Raw genomic sequence first — 20,383 nt, 5'->3', positions numbered from 1 at the left:
GAGCAGTAGAACGAGACTCTCCCGTCAGGAAGCAGAAGCCCCCGAACAAGAAACTGCAGACGGGGCAGCAATCGCGCCGGGAAGCCGGCGCTCCCAAAAACTTGATTCCCTGCCTACCCGTGCAGGTACGCTTGACGGGGGAAGTTCCGGAGGCCTGCTACCGAAGCTCCCTGTGCGCGCAGGGAACTCCGGTCGGAGATGCAGACGAACAGCTCAGTGCTCAGATGTTGCGGAGAGGAGGAAGAGGAAGAGTCGGGTCTCGCATACCTGGAACAGGGGCGCCCTCCCCTCATTATAGCCGCGCAATTCCCCATCTGTCCGTTAGGCCCTATCGGGGGACTGAACCTGGACAGGGTGGTTGGGCGTTGGGAGTTAGCTGCGGCGGCTAGGGTTTTGGTTGGGCCAAGCGACAAAACCAGGCCAAACCAGGCCAGGCCAGGCCAGGCCAAACCAGGCCAGGCCAGGCCACGGCCCGGACCGGCCCGGCGCGGCGCGGCGCGGCGCGGCTCGGCGGCGGCGGCGCGCGCGTGTGGCCTCCCGGTTCTTCCTCTCAACTTGTCTATGTGAGAGTCCTAAAACTCACTATTTAAGTTGATAACCTTTTTAGTGAATTTCCCATATGGTACTAATCACTTTTCCACTTAACAATAATTGTGGGCCTTTGAAGTTTATTTGATTAATTAGAATAAATAATGGGCCTAGCCCAAATTAATCTAACAATCCCCACCAAACTTCAGAAGTCCACAGTTAATGTCTTCAGATCTGAGCTTGTTTGATATACCAGTGTTTCGATGGAGACTGTTAAGTTGAACATCCATCTAGAAAAGGATTTTACACTCATTTACAACTGACCAATGGACTATGCCTTGAATTGACAGTTTTGTGCAAAGTGAGGCTCACTCGATTCCTTTACTGATATTAGGCTGCCTGTAGCATCCCCTCTGGTTGGAGCATATAAGTCATACTCCTGGCCTATTCATGAGTATCTAGAGATCACCCAAATCTCATAGATTGCGACTAGCAATCGAACTCACATAGGTGTGTTCCTTTAAGATGCCCTGTAGGCCGACATCTTTGCTTCTCATTAAGCCACTCGGATCACATTGAGGCATTTACCAACCTGCCATACAGATAGGAAGAGAAGTGCATTACTCAAGAGATTGACCTTTATTAAAAAGGGTCTCTTCCCTCAGTCTACCCATAGCTTGTTTCACCATCCTAATTTACGGGATCTTCGATCACATAGGACAGGTTGCCACCACGATAGAACTTCATGTGGGTCTCAGTCCTATCTCACTCGATGCACTATCTATCACATTACGCGATAGTCCCTTAGTAAATTGATCTGCCAGATTTTTAGACGTATGGACATAGTCCAATGCTATTACTCCAGAGTTTCTCAATTTTTTGACAGATTTTAACCGCCGCTTTACATGCCTAGTGGTCTTCATGTTGTCCTTTGAACTGTTTATCTTGATAATTACTGTTTGGTTATCACAGTTCATAGAAATTGCGGGCACAGGTTTTTCAACCACCGGCAAATCCATAAGGAGCTCACGGAGCCATTCAGCCTCAACAGTAGCGGTATCAAGTGCTGCAAGTTCTGCTTCCATTGTTGACCTTGTTAAGATGGTCTGCTTGCAAGACTTCCAGGAAACAGCGCCACCTCCAAGTGTGAATGTATATCCACTTGTGGCTTTTAACTCATCAGCATCAGATATCCAATTTGCATCACAATAGCCCTCGAGTACCTTCGGGTACCCCGTATAGTGAATGCCAAAGCTCGACGTTCTCTTTAGATAGCGCAATATTCTTTCAAGAGCACGCCAGTGATCATCTCCCGGATTTGAAACAAACTGGCTTAATTTGCTCACAGCAAATGAGATGTCAGGCCTCGTTGCACTAGCCAAGTACATTAGCGAGCCGATGATTTGGGAGTATCTCAACTGATCCCTCATTATTCTTCGGTTCTTTCTCAGGATCACGCTTGGATCATAGGGAGTGGACACGGGCTTGCAGTCACTATAACCAAAGCGACTCAGTACCTTTTCCACATAGTGAGTTTGTACAAGTGTTACCCCACCATTTTCTCCCCTTAGAAGTTTGATGTTTAGTATCACATCAGCCACTCCCAAATCCTTCATGTCAAAGCTCTTTGACAGAAAGTCCTTGACTTCCTCAATCACATTGAGGCTTGTCCCAAAGATTAGTATGTCATCCACATACAAGCACAGGATTACTCCTTCTCCCCCACCATAGTGGTAGTACACACATTTGTCGGCTTCATTCGCAACAAAACCAGCAGATGTCATAGTTTTATCAAACTTTTCATGCCATTGCTTAGGTGCTTGTTTTAGGCCATACAAAGACTTCAATAATTTACACACCTTTCCTTCTTGACCTTCTACTACGAAGCCATCAGGCTGATCCATGTAGATCTCCTCATCTAGCTCCCCATTTAGGAAAGCCATATTAACATCCATCTGATGAACGAAAAGACCATGAGACGCAGCCAGGGCAAGCAGTACTCGGATTGTGGTCAATCGGGCCACTGGTGAATAAGTATCAAAGAAGTCCTCGCCTTCTTTCTGGGTATAACCCTTAGCCACAAGCCTTGCCTTGTACTTTTCAATCGTACCATCAGGCCTAAGCTTTTTCTTGAACACCCATTTACATCCTACAGGCTTGCACCCGTAAGGACGATCAATAATCTCCCAAGTTCCATTGGTCATAATTGAATCCATCTCACTTCGCACTGCTTCCTTCCGGTAGTCAGCGTCGAGAGAGGAAAATGCCTCAGCAATGGTGCTTGGAGTGTCATCCACGAGGTATATAGTGAAATCATCACCAAAAGACTTTACAGTCCTCTGTCTCTTACTCTTTCGAGTAGCTCCACTATTATCCTCCTCTGGATTCTCAACACATGTTTGTTCAAGATGTTCTGTTGGCGCCACGGGGGAATCAATAGGTTTTTGACTAGATGTGCTAGGTTCATTTCCTCTCATAGGAAATTCATTCTCAAAGAATGTAGCATCTCTGGACTCAATCACTGCACCAACATGCATGTCAGGTACTCCAGAGCTTACAACTAGGAATCTATAGCCGATGCTGTGTAAAGCGTAACCGAGGAACACACAATCTACAGTTTTTGGTCCAAGTTTGCGCTTTTTGATGATTGGCACATTCACCTTGGCCAAGCATCCCCAAGTGCGTAGGTATGAGAGAGTCAACCTTTTCTTTTCCTATTCCTCGAATGGTGTTACTTCTTTATTCTTTGTAGGAACTCTATTCAGGACATGACATGCCGTCAATATAGCCTCACCCCACCATTCGTTGGAAAGTCCCGCAGTGTCTAACATGGCGTTAACCAAATCAGTTAGAGTGCGATTCTTTCGTTCGGCAATCCCATTGGATTGGGGGGAGTATGGAGGCGTCCTCTCATGAATAATTCCATGTTCCTCGCAGAATGAATCAAACTCATGTGAAAAGTATTCTCCCCCACGGTCAGACCTCAACCGTTTGATTTTTCTTTCCAATTGGTTCTCTACTTCAGCTTTATAGATTTTAAAATAATGCATTGCTTTATCCTTTGTTTTTAGCAAGTACACATAGCAAAATCTAGTGCTATCATCAATAAGAGTCATGAAATATTTTTTTCCTCCTTTGGTCAATACACCATTCATCTCGCACAGATCAGAATGAATGAGATCTAGCGGCGCCAAATTTCTCGCCTCTTTCACAGCCTTGTGAGGCTTGCGAGGTTGCTTCGCTTAAACACAAGCATGGCACTTAGACCCTTTGACCAGATCGATTTTAGGGATTAATTTTAAACTAGCTAAGCACGTCATACAACCAACATTGATGTGACAGAGTCGGGAATGCCAAACATTAGACTCATTATCATTTCTCACATGGTTCACAATTTTATCACAAGAATCCATCAAAGAGAAGCGGAACAAGCCTCCGCTTTCATAGCCTTTTCCAACAAAGGTTCCATACTTGGATACAACACATTTATTGGACTCAAATACAAGTCTAAAGCCATCTCTACATAATAGAGATCCACTAACGAGATTCTTCTTGATGGAGGGGACATGCTGCACGTTCTTTAGCTGCACGATCTTTCCCGAAGTAAACTTCAGATTGATCGTACCAACACCAAGTACAGCACATGCGTACCGTTTCCCATCAGCAAGGAGCAACCTCTTTGTTCCTGATAAGAAGAAAACAAAGAAACATCAGAACAAACATGAATGTTAGCACCCGTGTCAACCCACCACTCAGGCGGGAGACAAACTGAAAAAACTGTAGGTAGATGATTACCGTACCCAGATCCTCTAGATTCGCTAACAACCATGTTTGCGGACTTCTTCTGCTTGTCCTTGCAGTCAGGGCACTCTTTTGCCCAATGGTCAGATGCACCGCAGACAAAGCAAAGGCCCTTTTCTTTTTCCTTGCCCTTCTTCTTAAAAGTTGCAGCTTTAGGCTTGACTGCAGGCCTGTTTTTCTTCTTCCTCTGTGCGGCATGAAAGTTCTTCTTTTGCACCAGATTGGCGCTAGAACTTTCCTCATGCGCTTTCTTGCCATGAGTGTCCTTTGCCCTAGCATTCTCCTCCACACCAAGAGTAGCAATGAGATCAGTCACACTGAACACTTGCCTCCTGTGCTTTAGAGTAGTGGCAAAGCTCGACCAAGTAGGTGGCAGCTTAGCGATGATACCGCCGGCCACAAACTTGTCAGGCAACTCACACTCATTGTTCTGGAGTTCCTTTGCCAGCATCTGTATCTCATGAGCCTGCTCTACTACAGATCGGTCATCGACCATATTGTAGTCATAGAACTTCTCCATGATGTACAATTCAGTGCTAGCATCGGCAACACCGAACTTGGCCTCAAGTGCATCCCACATGTCCTTGCCAGTGTCCATATCCATGTACACTTGCACCATGGTTTCAGCTAATATGCTGATGAGACCCCCCTTGAACAAGTTATCTGCCTCATTGAACTTAATCTCCTCCTCGTGAGAGAGAGGAGGTTCAATGCGCTTGGAGCGGACACGCCACACTTTATAGTTGGATCCATCATCTTTCAATGGTGGTGGTTTTAGTGACGCAGCAAAACTAGCAGCCGAAAATGACCTATCAAGTTTTTGGAGTGTTGAACATTTGGTCAATTTACGACTTATATTAATCCATAAATACGACTTAAACAATAGTAACGCTAAAAACGCTAACAGAATAGCATATGAACAATAGCGCACAGTGGGATTAGATTTATACCCTAGGGTGGGACTGTCGGTACCCGCGGACAGTGAGCCACCATCTTCTCCATCGTTGGTGTTGGTGCGGCCACCAGTCCTCCTCGTGTCCACCATGTTGTAGAGGAGGTCGCGCCGGGAGACTCCTGCAGGTGCGGTGTCGCAGCAGTAGCACGGGAAGCTCCTGCAGGTGCGGCGTCGGAGCAGTAGAACGAGACTCTCCCGTCAGGAAGCAGAAGTCCCCCAACAGGAAACTGCAGACGGGGCAGCAGTCGCACCGGGAAGCCGGCGCTCCCCAAAAACTTGATTCCCCGCCTACCCGTGCAGGTACGCTTGACGGGGGAAGTTACGGAGGCCTGCTACCGAAGCTCCCTGTGCGCGCAGGGAACTCCGGTCGGAGATGCAGACGAACAGCTCAGCACTCAGATGTTGTGGAGAGGAGGAAGAGGCGGCTAGGGTTTTGGTTGGGCCAAGCGGCCAGGCCACGGCCCACGGCCCACGGCCATGGCCCGGCGCGCGCGCGCGGGCGGCGCGGCTCGGCGGCGGCGGCGCGCACGTGTGGCCTCCCGGTTCTCCCTCTCAACTTGTCTATGTGAGAGTCCTAAGACTCACTATTTAAGTTGATAACATTTTTAGTGAATTTCCCATATGGTACTAATCACTTTTCCACTTAACAATAATTGTGGGCCTTTGAAGTTTATTTGATTAATTAGAATAAATAATGGGCCTGGCCCAAATTAATCTAACAAGAACAACGAGTGACTACAAGGTTCCTACAGTACGTCTACTACTAAGCACAACTCTAGCTAGTATGAAACTATAGAGATATATAACTAAGCCAAGAAATAGTAAGCTAGGATTCGAGAGCACTTCGGGTACAGCCCAAACACCAAGAGAAAGGGATGAGAATGGTTGATAGATATAGAGTGCAATTGAACCCTACGTTTTAATAACTAACCAAAATATTATGGAATATATAAGTTAGACAGGGCTATCACCACCTACTAATTACCACAACTATCCATGGGGCTAGCCACAGTCTAAGGTACCCAATAGTATAAGCATCACGCTTATATTATACGATACTACTTTAATCCCATGAAAAAAGATCAGACTAAAGCATTCACAAAGGAACGAAGAACCATGCTATGACACTGAGATAACCAGTTATACTAAACAAGGCTTCAATTATAACACTACGGTCTAACTAGAGATCAAGACTACTACACTAGTTAAGTAATACTTAAATGAAGTACTTCACAATGCATTTTTTCTTTTCTGAAAAATAAATAGAGTGGTTCTGACCTCAGGCGATTTATGAAGGAGACATGCATCTTAGGCCTACTTTGGATGTTAAGAATCTGGAAAATCGGATTCTTTTTCCATTCCACTATGAATCAAATCAATAGTAATTTCATTCAAATTCTAATATTCCTGTTTGGATATCTGGAATGTAGCAGAAACCCTTGATTTCCCAGTTGCAGTACAACCTATGAAAGAGTTGTCAGATTAAATTCTTCTTACAAAATCCAAACAAGATCAAGATCCTAATAAAATACTACAGATCAAGGTAAGAAAAAAAAATCAAATGGAATAATATAGTTCTACTTGCAACTAACAGCACAGACAAGGAATTTGCCAAAAATAGAGGACAAAAGGCAGACTTTCGTGGAGGGAAGGTCCCGACGGCGGTGAGGGAGTAGCCTAGGTTTGCGGCATGGCATCAGTGCGCAACGGGGGCAGAAGGTCCTGGCGGTAGTGAGGGAGCAGCCTATGTTTGCCGTAGCAGTGCTGGACAAAGTTAAGCGCGATGGGAGGGACGAGGTTCAAGATCAAGTTCCATGCGAATTACAGGTTAGGGAGTAATTTTGGTGAGTAAAGATCTTGTCATTAGTTGGAATCCGTTTCCAATTCTAGGGGCAGCTAGCCAAACGGAATTCGGTGTGTTCTGGACCTAATTGATATTGATAGGATCAAAACAAGCTCATGAACCTTGCTATATCAGACATGACAAAGATACAGTACGACTGCATCATTCCAAAATCGAAAGTACAAGGGCAAAGTCACAGAAACATTACAGTTGCAGAACAGTTCACCACTGCAGCCACAATTCTGCGCTAGTTGTAATTTTCACCGCCCTTTAGAAGATATGCATGTAAACATAGGACTTGGACCTGAGCACCATCGCGCTATTCGCCACCAACTTGACGTTTCCAGGAGTCCTCCACAATAAGCTCGTCAACACTCCAGTCCTCGTAGCTGTGCCAAAACAATGCAAATAACATTTCAACTATATTGAATATAGATCATACATAAATGTTTGTCTCTAAATGAAGGAACCCACCTTCCATCTGGTAAATATCGCCTGATTGTGAATGGGATCTTGCGTGCTCTCAATTCTTTCATGGCAATCTAAAGTAGCACAAGCAAGAAGTATATCAATTCATCACATATAAACATATGGGTGGACTGAAACATTTCAATCACATAAGAGCTGACAGTTTGAGGTTGAACTGGTTTTAATTTTGTTTTGCCAAAGGCTTGGAGCTCAAAATATTTGCTCAATGGTGACAACTATTGCTATTATAAAACTGCATAAAATCTGCTTCCATAAAACAGCATACCATGTTTTGCCACGAAGGATTAATTCAGATGTAATTAAACCTTCTGCACTTTTTTTCATACGCCATTAATTGACTGATAATAGAAGTAACTTCATATATGGGTACAGGTACGGCATATTAAATGTACTTTCAAAATCATCATATTTTACTGAAAAACTTGCAAGAATGTGAATCGTTTATCCTAAACAATTGTATTGTGATAGAAATTAGAAATAGTAAGAATCTTTCAAGTCCAACAGGAATACAGAAATATAAACGCTTAGATAGAAAGCTATCACTTAATACATATATCGAAGAAACACAATCTTAGTAGAGACGTAAGAATGAGAAAAGACTTTATCCTTTCTAGCCACATGAATAAAACAAAAGGCTTCAAAATGAAAAAGAAATGGTATAACTACAAGCCATTAATTTTTAGCATATCAGCATGTAAAGAATAATCACTGTCTTCATTCATTAGTGCTCGATCTATAATGAATGAATGCTGTTAAAATACTTAACATGGTCAACAATATAATTAGGTTGCATACAAGCAATAGGAATAATGAGATCCCAAAGAAGAAAATTAATACTTCAGAATCATACTGGTAAGATGAAAACTGTCACTTTCATCAGCATCTGTATACTATCATAGCCTAGCAATGAAACAGAGCAAATTCCCATTCAACCAGCATGGCAGTATCCGTATGATAATTACTGGGTTCTGACTAGTTTCATCATAAAACACATTCATCTGTTGGCAGTTGGATACTTGGATGTAAGCTAGATTCACAAAAAAATGGACACTATCACAAGACAGAGAGTACATTATCTTTACACACTCAAGTACTCAAAAGATCCAATCATCCAAACTTTAATTCAGAAGGTGAAATGTTGATTACAAAAATAAAATACTTAAAAAGGTTGTGATCTTTCAATCAAAGAGAGCTATCTGTGGTATATGAAAACTAACAGCCAAAATAACTATAGAAGACAAGTTAATCTAGTGGGCCAGTCCCAGTTGCATGTCACACAACTTTACCTCAAGAGGATCAGTCTCCCCTTCAAGCTCAACCATAACTGGAGCGTTCATGATGTAAAGTAATTCACAATGTCAACTTAAGTTTACCTGAAGAATCTATATAATGGTATTATACACAGAAACGAAACATACCTAATCTGCAAAGCACGCGTATCAAGAATGTGTGCACGCTCATACTTTGTCATATACTTTGTTGTTTTGCGCGTGTGCTGTCTTTTCCTGTTCCTTGTCTTCAGCTTCTGCCCCTACCACATCATCAGGAGCGTCCTCGTTGTTATTCTCAAGCTCCTCCTCAGCCCCCTCCTGTTCATAAAAACTAAGTCAATCAGAATCCCTCCCTTTAATAAACACACGATAAAGTGAGCACTGAACAAAAACAGTTATGCACCTCAATCTCTGGCTCTGGGGGCTCATCCTCATACCTGAAACAAACAGGATTCTATATTATAATTTATATATGATGATCTACAGTTACAGAGTACCAATGGTTGGGTATAACAAGAAATCACATCAGCCAGCTACTTGCAAAAGGATAGTTGGACATTGTTCTGTATTCTGCCTAATATATATGTAGTCCTAATCATGATACATATATCTTCTGGTCATGTAATCAGTAATCACCCACACCACCCATGCTAGAGCACTCAGCATGGAAGTTCCCCTTATTTTCTATAACCAAAGAATACGCTTAAATCATAATTGCATACTGATTTCAGAGGACTTATCAACCAGCTGCAACAAGTAAAAAGGATTCATACCAAATAGTGTACCTAGCTCAAAGGGGGGCATGCTTTTTTTCGAAAATAGTAAGTTTAAATCATAACACATACTAATTTCAGAGAGGATTCTAGAGCAAGTATGTTATAAAAAAAAAACCCCAACCATCACCAAGGGACACATGTTTCAGACAACTTGTGAGCAACTAAAACTTTATAATTAGATAGCTACCAAGAAACATGAATCCATCTGAGCTCACACAAACATCCTATAACATTAAACAGTAAACAGAGATATTCCAAAACAAAAACAAGGACTAACGATTAGGTTGAGAAACTAACGATGAAGGATGTAGCAGACAAGTACAAAATTTTAAGAGCATAAACAGACAAATAATTTTCTTCACAGACCAAAGGTACAGCCCTTGCTCGGATAAAACCAAAGAGTAGCAACCAACAATCGCCTCAAATCAATTCAACAATCAAGGATTAAGTACAGAATAAGAATGGCCACCACCTTTCCACCAATCAGTATCATAATGAAACGTCTAACTCCAAGGAACTCTGCTACCATATCCATCCATATACCAGAAAACTTCAGTCCACATAATTCATGGACATGAAGAATGAACAATTAAAACTTCCCGATTTGTGATACAGAGTGTCGGGTACCATAGAACGGGGTACCCCGAGCGTACACCAAAAGGGTCACTTAAATCCCATCAACAACAAAGCTAGAGGGTAAGCCATGGGCTCATCACCGGCCCCGTCCGAGCCCACCAGGCTCTCCACCTCGCCTCAGGCCTCGCACGGGAGGTCTCGGCGCCCTGACGCAATCTCCGCCTCGCGCGAGGCCTCTCGCGAGAGATCTCAGCAAGGAGCCCAATCTCCGTCTCGCCCGAGGCCCCGTGCGAACAGCCTCGAATAAGACAGCTATTCTCCGTATCGCTCGAGGCCGGCTTGTCAACAACCCGTCGCTCCCGCCTCGACCAGTCTTCACGACAGCACGTCACGTCCTATTAATGTGTCAACCACTCCCGCGATCTCAGCCAAACGGCGGCTCGACACCACGGAGTAGCCAACGGGACAAGGAGTCGCATCAACACCATACCGACTGAGACAGGGCGCGGCGAGGATTACCGGCCACTGTATTCTGGCGCTGTGCCCACGATCAGCGCCCGCACTGTGCCCCGCAATCCCCGCCCCGGAGACAACGCGGCATGGGAAGTCTGGCTCGGGTCATCATCGCCTCCGAACCAGTGTACCAGATCGACCGCTCCCTCCAGGCCTCAGCACTCTACGCCAGGGTCTCGGCTATCTCGGGATTCACGTCTGCCGAGACCCCCCACCATGGTTCGGCCTCGGCACCAACAGAGCCTCGGCCTCGCGCACAGTCAATCCACAGCGACCTGCACGCTGACTGCCGCACCCGCTCCGAGGCAGCCCTGGAGCTCCCATGACGCACAGGATCGGATGTGACCAGCACGTCGCCCCAGCGCTCCAAGGACGGACCACTCCGACGACCACACCGCCACAGGAACGGGCTACAGGGCTCGGACACGCCGCCTCTGTTCGCATGACGCCGTATAGTTAGCACATGTACTACCCTTGTCCTCCCTTCAAACTATAAAAGGAAAGGACTTGGGCCATTTCGAGGGAGGGAGGAGACAGGTTCTCACGAAGAACAACACCCTGTAACACGCACACTTCCCTGCCGCTTGAAAGTAACGTCTCAAGCGGCCCACATCACTCCCCGCCGAGACTTGAGACTAGCTCCCTCTCTTACCTAGCTTATAACCCCCTACTACAAGCACTTCGGTGTAAGGAATACAAGATCAATCTCCCAGACTGGACGTAGGGCACGAATTGCCCGAACCAGTATAAACCTTGTGTCTCTTTGTATCACCATCCGGAATCGGGAACACGTAGAACAAATTCACTAGTTGGTTGAGGACCCCCGGGTCCAAAACACCGACAGTTGGCGCGCCAGGTAGGGGATCTCTGCGTGTCAGTTTTGTCATCCCAACAGGTTCCGGATGGCAGACCCCATACGACCGCTGCGTCTCGGCACGGTGGTCTGGTTTGGGAGCCTGGAGTTCATGTCTCTAGGGAATGAGTACGACATGGTACTTCTCACACCCCGAGCCCCGCCTGCCGATGACGACGTCACGCACCGGCAGCCCAGGCGCAGGCGGCGCCCGGGCGGCCGCTCTCGCCACGCTTGTCGGGCACGACACGAGTAGGATCACCCCGATGCTACGCGAACCCAGGGCGACTCGCCGCTCTCCGCCGGTATCCTACGACCAATTGTTGGCACAGGGTCCCTGGTTGGATATCTATCTAGCCTGAGCCTGGACAAGGGAAAAACACCGGTGGCACCCGGCGACGCCCCGACATCAACCTCCACTCCACCACTCCCTGAGGAGCCAACTCCGGCGGAGCAGAGCTCGGCGATGGCACTATCTCCTGTTGATGCAAAAGTGGATCTGCAAACACAAAGGGCTAATACCCGAATCGATATCCAAAGCGTGCCAGTCGATTTGACCTGTTAATCGACAAGGATGAAGATACGAGCACTTTGGTCCTGACAACAGCGATACGCCCGGAAGTCACGGCCAAGAGGTACTCACACGGAACTCGAGAATCGCCGAAGGTCGCACTGAAGCTATGCAACTCGCCGAATCAATGAGAACTCGTAAAAAGGAAAAATATGCAAATTGACGAAGTCGCCGAAAAGTAAGTAGATGCAAATAGGAGTAAAAATTGGTTTTGATATTGATTGATTATTTATTACATTGCCCCTCAATCTATATTTATACCCTGATCTAAAGAGACATAACCAAATACAACTAGGACACCAAGTCCATATCTAAGGAAACACGTGACTCTTACATGAATCATACTCTAACAAATATAGAAAAGGAAATCAACTCCTATCTATTTCCCTGTCCGCCTCAATTACGATGGAAATCTCACCGACCTCCTTTCCATCGGCATACTTCCTGTTTCATCGGCAGTAGTCTTCAAGCCTTCCTTCATCGGCATCGACAATAACATCTCCAACCTTATCGGCAACGCCCGAGTCTAAATCAACCTTTCCATCGATCACCACCATTCATCGGCAACCATCTTTACAAGCTGATTTTCATCGGCTGTCAGCGTATACAGTAACTTTCCTCCTGCCGATTAGCCCACTCTGATCATTTTGACACGTGCAAAAAACTGGTGTCAACACATGCCCCCCAATTTCGGAGTATAAAACCATTAATGCTCCGAAATTTACTCCAGATAACGTTTGCCTTCGCCCAATTACCGTAACTCATCCTTCAAGCCAAAACTTGATCTGTTATCAAATCTAATCAAATCTAATCCTGATTCACGCACCTCAGTAAATATCGCACAATTGCCAACCACTCTTGCCCTGATTATGGTTAAGATACCGAAACAATAATCCATCGGCAAGATCCTAACATAATAATGCCGCCATTTTCAGAATTAAAATATCCTGTACCGAGATCTCTTCCAAGTCATGATTACTTGCCATCAAATCATCTGTACAATCCCTTGATTATCGTGCGAACAGTTACCATATCCATCTGAACCACCTCGACCTACATGCGCGCGGCATAGAGATAAGTCCAGAATACCCCTACTCCAAGCGGCTTATAAATAGATTTCTCCGGAACGCTCGTCTTCTACCCTCAGACTCCAATCTTTGACATTCTCTCTTTCCGGCGGCGACTCCGACGAACAACTGCGCGACCTCAACCAACAAGAACTTTTCTCCAGCGTCAACCTCGAGTCTCCGGCTCGTGCCCCCATCTACCTCAAGATAATGGCAATCAACTTCGACGTCCCTGCGGTTCGTTCCACTTCCGTTACCTTTTACCTCGATTCCTCTGGTCTTTGCGAGTTCATACAGTTGGTAATTTTTTCTCTTTTCTTTTGTTCTTCGGATCCTCTAAACTTAGGAACTGCGCAACAAATTAGTTATTCCAACCGATCAGCCGCATGTCCAATGCCTAGGACCAATGGGCAACCCAGATCCAACTGATCTGATTAATGCAGAGGTTAACAGAATCCCTTTAGAGCCCAAAATTTCTCTCTGAATTTATGGAAAGATACATTCCGATCTTGGCCCAAAACCACCAAAGGGTGGAAAGATTGGTACTTGAGGGTCAATAGGTCGATGCAAGTACACTGGGCAGAACGGAAGCTAGACCAATGCATTAGGCTATCCTATTGCCGATATGCAAAAGAACGAGTCAATGATGATTGCAGCTGCTTACTTCTGGTCAGACACAACAAACACTTTTATGTTTGGACATGGCCCAGCTACTCCCACACTTGCCGATGTCTACATGCTCACTGGCTTGGATATTTCAACTGCCGATGAAGGCTCCATCTATGGCAGAAAATCTGAATATAGGGTGAATACCCGCAACATCGGCGGTTGGACGGGATACATTCAAGAATGCCAGAGAACCGGGACAGTTAACCAGAGGGAACATGCCACATTCTTGAATATGTGGTTAGAAAAATTTATCTTCTGTGGTCGATCAGTAGGACCAACCAACGCCTTCCTCCCCGCGGCTGAACTCTTGGCTAATGGTGTAAGGTTCCCTCTTGGCCGATACCTTCTGAGCTCCACTTATCATCTTCTTCATCAAGTGTCTCAGAAACTTTTGCTTGGCGAACCCATCGGCAACTTAGGAGGCCCGTGGTGGTTTATCAACATGTGGCTGAATGCCCATATGCACAAACGTTTGCAATGGGACTTCTTTGCCCAACAATTCCCACGAGAAATTGCTGAAGACCACGTGCTTGGGGACGAGGAATCGGCAACACGCTCACCCCTCAATTTTGGTGAAGCCATAATTGTCCTCCCTGGAACAGAGGCCAATGAAGACCAGATCGGCAGATTCTTCCAAAGCTTCTACAATGGTCTTTCTCGTGATCATAGGGCCTGGGTACCTTATATTGACGAAGAAAACAGATTCCCCCTTCTTTTCAACTTTGCCGATGACACTCTGAATCAGGATAATGAACTCATGATGGCCATCATTACTCCCAGGGCAATCCCAGTAAACACATTCGGTAGCGGGAAAAACACCAATATCACGTATGAATTTTACAACCCATCGGCAGTATCCCGTCAATTGGCTTTTGGGCAACTGCCAATCAAACTTTGTTTTGCCGATGTGATCAAACCCAGAGAAACAATCACCTGCGGAACAGATTGGAGCAGGGTAGTGCGACTCTCCCCCGATGCCGATACTACAGATGTCGATATATCCGTCTGGACGCCAGTATCTTTCATCACCGAATCATATAAGCAATGGTGGCGAGAGTGGAGGGAACAACTGTTTGCAACATCTGCTCACACATATCGGCACATGATCGACCCTGAATACGCCATTCCCGATGACGCAGTAAGTTTCTTTTAACTCCCTTCTGCTTTTTCCTTTCATATATCGGTAACTAACTTTCTCGTGACAGGTTAACAACCCAGCACCATCTATGAGCAAAAGTGGAAAACCCTTCGATCTTCGGCCTGTTTCCCCGATATCACCGATCGGCTACAACGCCCCCACCTTAGCTGCTTTGACTCACCAGAAGACCCGTGCCAAGACCATCACCTCCAAGTCCAAATTGGCTACAGCTAGGGCCACTCCATTGGCTGCTGCTACAACCCTGATCAAGGCATTCAAGGTAACAACCCTGTTTATTTCTACTCATGCCGATCACAAACTGTATTAACATTAATCATCAGGGTGTAAGAGCCGCTGCTGGATCGTCATCGGCAATTCCTCCGACATCAAGCACCACTACTTCTGACAAACCTTCAGAGGTATTCCTTTGATTTTACATTTTATCTGTTAAATATCATACCTTACACTTGTTTTGCAGCAACAAATGGGTACATCGGCAAGCGTACCAGATGTCCAAGCTCCACAACCAACAAGTGCCGATGCCCCCCTAGCCAACCGTTGCTGAGGCCCAAGCAAAGCGCAAAGCCTTAACAGATGCCGAGGCACAGCCAAAACGACAGAAGTCCATGCCGATCCCCACATCTGCCCCAATGTCTGCAATCCGGCCAGAATCAGTCGATGCAACTGAGCAAGCAGTTAATCCTCCTGTACAGGACATACCATCGGTCATCATACCCCAAGAGCCAACCACCGATGAGGCCACAGAGGATATCCCATCGGCAAGCTCAGCCGATCCTCCACACGGCATACTCTAGGCTGCTTCCTCCAGCCAAGTATAGGAAATTGCCTTGAAACAGGTAAGCCGATTGACCTAGTCGATTTATAATATTCATACTTATCCTTAACTGACCTCTTTTTCTTTTTCTCAGGAACAAGACTCCCCAAACAGCCTATTTTCCTTTGCCATTGACGTTTCTGACGATGATGGAGAGGAAACAAGTTCTTCCCTTGCACTGGGAACAATATCGGCAGAAATTAAGTCCAAGTTGGAAGCTCTCCTGAACTTGTTACAGCAGGATACCGCCCAACTGGTAGATGACTCGGACCCCGCAAAGGCAATTTTCAAAACAATCCGTGGCCAGGTCCCTGCCGATGTTGAAGAAGTACTCTTCCCAGCAGCCCATTTAGAAAGCCGCCAACTGCAATATCAACGGGCTGCTCAACGCATTGCCGATAGAGCAGCTCAGGCTCAACTCAAAGAAGAGATGCTACAACTGAAACAAATTGCCGATGAGAAGCACAAGGGCATCGGCAACTTGCAGACTTCGGGCGCTGAACTTAAGCAGAAAATCTTAGATTTATCGGCAAAGAAGATGGCTCTATTGGCTGAATTGAAAGAAGTCGAGGCAGCCTTAACTCATGCCCAACAAGAAGAAAGCCAGCTACCCAATGCCATCAAGGCCCTTCAGCAAGAAAGAGACATCCAGGCTCGCAAAGCCTTGGCCATGAAGAAAAAACTCAAGCCTGTGGAGGGTGCTGCCGATGAAGACATCAAAGAAATGAAGGAAGCCGACCAGATTCGCCTGCGTGCGATATTGGCTATCCAATCCTTGTTAAACTTGTAAATCTTGTCTATTGCATCGGCACTTTATGAGACATTGACATCCTTGTATAATTCTAGCCGATAGGACTGTTATCGGCACTTATACTTTTATGCATCCATCCAGATACTAGGGTAATATTTCTTTAAATATTTTCCATTTAATGCTCTAGGGAAACACAACCCCTTCGAGGGTTTCTAGAATATATGCGTTACCAGGAACAGACTGATTTATCCGATATGGACCTTCCCAATTAGGAGACCACTTTCCAAACTTTGAACTTTTAGTCCAATCGGTAAAATCAATTTCCAGACCAGATCTCCATCGGCAAACTCCTTTACCTTCACCTTCTTGTCATACCATCTGGCTACTCTTTTCTTATTTTCTTCGATGCTAACTAAAGCCCTTAACCGATGACCCGCCACATCTTCCAACTCATCCTTCATAAGAGTATCATAATCATCGGCTGTCAGCTGATTTTGAGAACGTATTCGCCTAGAGCCAATTTTAATTTCCCAAGGTAATACTGCGTCGTGTCCATATACTAACTGATAAGGCGTTACTTTGGTTGCACCATGACATGACATCCGATATGACCACAAGGCTTCATTTAATACTGTATGCCACCTCTTAGGATTTTCTTTAATTTTGCGCTTAATGAGTTTGATGATCCCTTTGTTAGAAGCCTCAGCCTGACCATTAGCTTGAGCATAATATGGAGAAGAATTTAAAACTTTAATTCCCATACCTACAGCAAACTCATCAAATTCTCCCGATGTAAACATAGTACCCTGATCGGTAGTGATAGTTTGAGGAATACCAAATCGGTAAACAATATGCTCTTTCACAAAATCGATCATATTAGCCGATGTCACCTTTTTTAAAGGAATTGCCTCAACCCATTTTGTGAAATAATCGGTAGCAACCAGAATAAATTTATGTCCTTTGCTCGATGGCGGATAAATCTGACCGATGAGATCGATAGCCCATCCCCGGAACGGCCAAGGTTTAATTATAGGGTTCATAGCCGATGCAGGCGCTCTTTGAACATTACCAAACTTTTGACACCCCTGACATCCTTTAAAATACTTAAAACAATCTTCAAGAATAGTCGGCCAATAGTATCCATTCCTTCTGATCATCCACTTCATCTTGAAAGCCGATTGATGCGCTCCACACACTCCTTCATGAATTTCACCCATCAAGCTTTTCGATTCATCACTGCTAACACATCTGAGTAAAACTCCATCTATAGTTCGATAATATAATTCATCATCGAGGAGCACATACTTGGTAGCTTGGAACCTTATACGTCTTTCAACCTTTTTATATGGATCCTTTAAATAATCGACAATCTCCTTTCTCCAGTCATCGGTATCGACCGCCGATGTTAGCACTTCCTGAATAGGCTGATACCCTGAAGCATGCTGAGCTAGTCGATTAGCCTCTTCATTATGCAGTCGAGAAATATGTTCAAGACGAAAATCTCTAAACCCTTTCAACAATTGCAAACATCTTTCATAATACGAAATTAAAACTTCACTTCGGCATTCATAAATCCCAGCCAATTGATTTATAACTAGCATAGAATCACCAAAGATTTCAACAGCATCGGCACGTATCTCCTTCAGCAATTCTAACCCTTTTATCAAGGCTTGGTATTCAGCCTGATTGTTTGTCGATGTAGCAACAATCGGCAATGAAAACTCATACTTCCTTCCTTGAGGTGAAATCAACACAATGCCGATACCTGCTCCTTCACCACATGTGGACCCATCGAAGAAAAGTGTCCAAGGAGCAACCTCCAGAGAGTCCACTGTATTACAATGCTGAGTGACAAAATCAGCCATAACCTGCCCCTTAACTGCCTTAGTCGATTCGTAACGTAGTTCAAATTCTGATAATGCTAAAATCCACTTGCCGATTCTACCACTTAATATCGGCATCGACAGCATATACTTGACTACGTCGTCTTTGCATATGACCGTACATTCGGCAGATAACAAATAATGTCTTAATTTGACACAAGAAAAGTATAAACACAGACATAATTTTTCGATGGCCGAATACCTTGTCTCAGCATCCACTAATCTTCTGCTCAAATAATAAATAACACGTTCTTTCCCTTCAAATTCTTGAATAAGAGCTGAACCGATAACGGTATCATCAGTTGACAAATACAACCTGAAAGGTTTCCCGTGTTGAGGTGGAACTAGCACTGGAGGATTTGTTAAATATTTCTTAATTTCATCTAGGGCTAACTGCTGCTCAGCTCCCCATACAAATTCCTGATCGGCTTTCAATTTAAGTAATGGACTGAAAGCCTTGATCTTACCCGACAGATTAGATATGAATCTTCTAATGAAATTAATCTTACCGATCAAAGATTGCAATTCGGTTTTATTGGCAGGAGCAACCACCTTGTTAATTGCATCAATAGACTTCCTACTGATTTCGATGCCCCGCTGATGCACCATAAAACCCAAGAATTGACCTGCTGATACACCAAATGCACATTTATTAGGATTCATCTTCAATCCATGCTTCCTTGTGCACTCCAGTATCTTTCGTAGATCGGCTAGATGTTTTGTGATATCTCCAGACTTAATCACTACATCATCAATGTAGATCTCCACTAATGTGCTGATGTATTCATGAAAAATAAAGTTCATAGCTCTTTGATAAGTAGCGCTGGCATTTTTCAAACCAAACGTCATGACTATCCACTCAAACAACCCTACATGACCTGGACATCTGAAAGCAGTCTTGGGAATATCTTCTTCAGCCATGAATATTTGATTGTAACCTGCATTACCATCCATGAAGCTGATAATTTGATGTCCGGCTGCAGCATCAATCAACAAATCAGCAGCAATCGGCATTGGATAGCCATCCATCGGTGTGGCTTTGTTAAGATTCCTGAAATCAATACAAACACGAAGTTTTCCATTTTTCTTATAAACAGGAACCACATTAGAGATCCACTCTGCATATCGACACTGCCGAATAAACTTCGCCTCAATTAATTTAGTTATTTCGGCCTTAATGTCAGGAAGTATATTAGGGTTGCATCGACGCGCTGGCTGCTGATGTGGCCGAAATCCAGATTTGATAGGTAACCGATGTTCAACTATCGATCGGTCTAATCCAGGCATCTCAGTATAATCCCAAGCAAAACAATCTTTATACTCTTTTAACAAATCAGTTATTTGCTGCTTACACTTGGAATCTAACTTAGCACTAATAAAAGTAGGTCTTGGCCTATCGCCATCACCAATATCTACTTCTACTAAATCATCTACCGATGTGAACCCTTGACCTAATTTTCCATCATCGGCAAACCTATCCATTAAAACTCTTCTTCGGAACCGACTGCTTGGATCGGTGGAATTTCATAATCAGCCACTCTAAGGAATTCTTTTTCCCTAAACTTCTCCTGATATGCATTTAGTTCGCTCATAAGTATCTGATTCTGCCGATGCGATGATATAAGAAGAATCACCAGGGACAAACTCAATCTTATCCCCAATCCACTGTACGAGGCATTGATGCATTGTAGAAGGAACACAACAATTAGCATGAATCCAATCCCTCCCTAGAAGCAGATTATATGCACCCTTGCCATTAATAACAAAGAACGTCGTCGGCAAGGTTTTGCTGCCGATAGTCAATTCAACGCATACTGCCCCTTTAGCCGGTGACACATTGCCTTCAAAATCCTTCAGCATCATA

The 20,383-nt window shown here is 44.7% G+C and overlaps 1 protein-coding gene and 1 pseudogene across 1 annotated transcript; both read right to left on the bottom strand.

Moving 5' to 3' along the window:
- Positions 1–4,178: 4,178 nt before the first annotated feature.
- On the bottom strand, positions 4,179–4,814 carry LOC136551455 (uncharacterized). Its single transcript, XM_066543005.1, has 2 exons — positions 4,329–4,814; positions 4,179–4,213 (listed from the first exon to the last, which is right to left on the bottom strand). The coding sequence occupies exons 1-2, from the start codon at positions 4,778–4,780 to the stop codon at positions 4,189–4,191; spliced, it is 477 nt and encodes a 158-aa protein (XP_066399102.1). The 5' UTR covers positions 4,781–4,814; the 3' UTR covers positions 4,179–4,188.
- A 2,632-nt stretch (positions 4,815–7,446) lies between these two features.
- LOC136548469 (DNA-directed RNA polymerases II, IV and V subunit 6A-like) lies at positions 7,447–9,446 on the bottom strand (annotated as a pseudogene).
- Positions 9,447–20,383: the final 10,937 nt, after the last annotated feature.

This window comes from Miscanthus floridulus, chromosome 4 (assembly GCF_019320115.1).
Source record: "Miscanthus floridulus cultivar M001 chromosome 4, ASM1932011v1, whole genome shotgun sequence".
In the NCBI taxonomy this organism is placed as follows: domain Eukaryota; kingdom Viridiplantae; phylum Streptophyta; class Magnoliopsida; order Poales; family Poaceae; genus Miscanthus; species Miscanthus floridulus.
The sequence above is the reverse complement of the archived record's forward strand: the minus strand, read 5'-3'. Positions and strand labels throughout refer to the sequence as shown.

Bases quoted from the DNA above. Each gene is read 5' to 3' on its own strand.
- LOC136551455 (XM_066543005.1), bottom strand. From the start codon at position 4,780: ATGCTGGCAAAGGAACTCCAGAACAATGAGTGTGAGTTGCCTGACAAG. The intron at 4,214-4,328 runs GTACGGTAATCA...TCTTCTTATCAG, and splicing joins AGCGAATCTAGAGGATCTGG to GAACAAAGAGGTTGCTCCTT.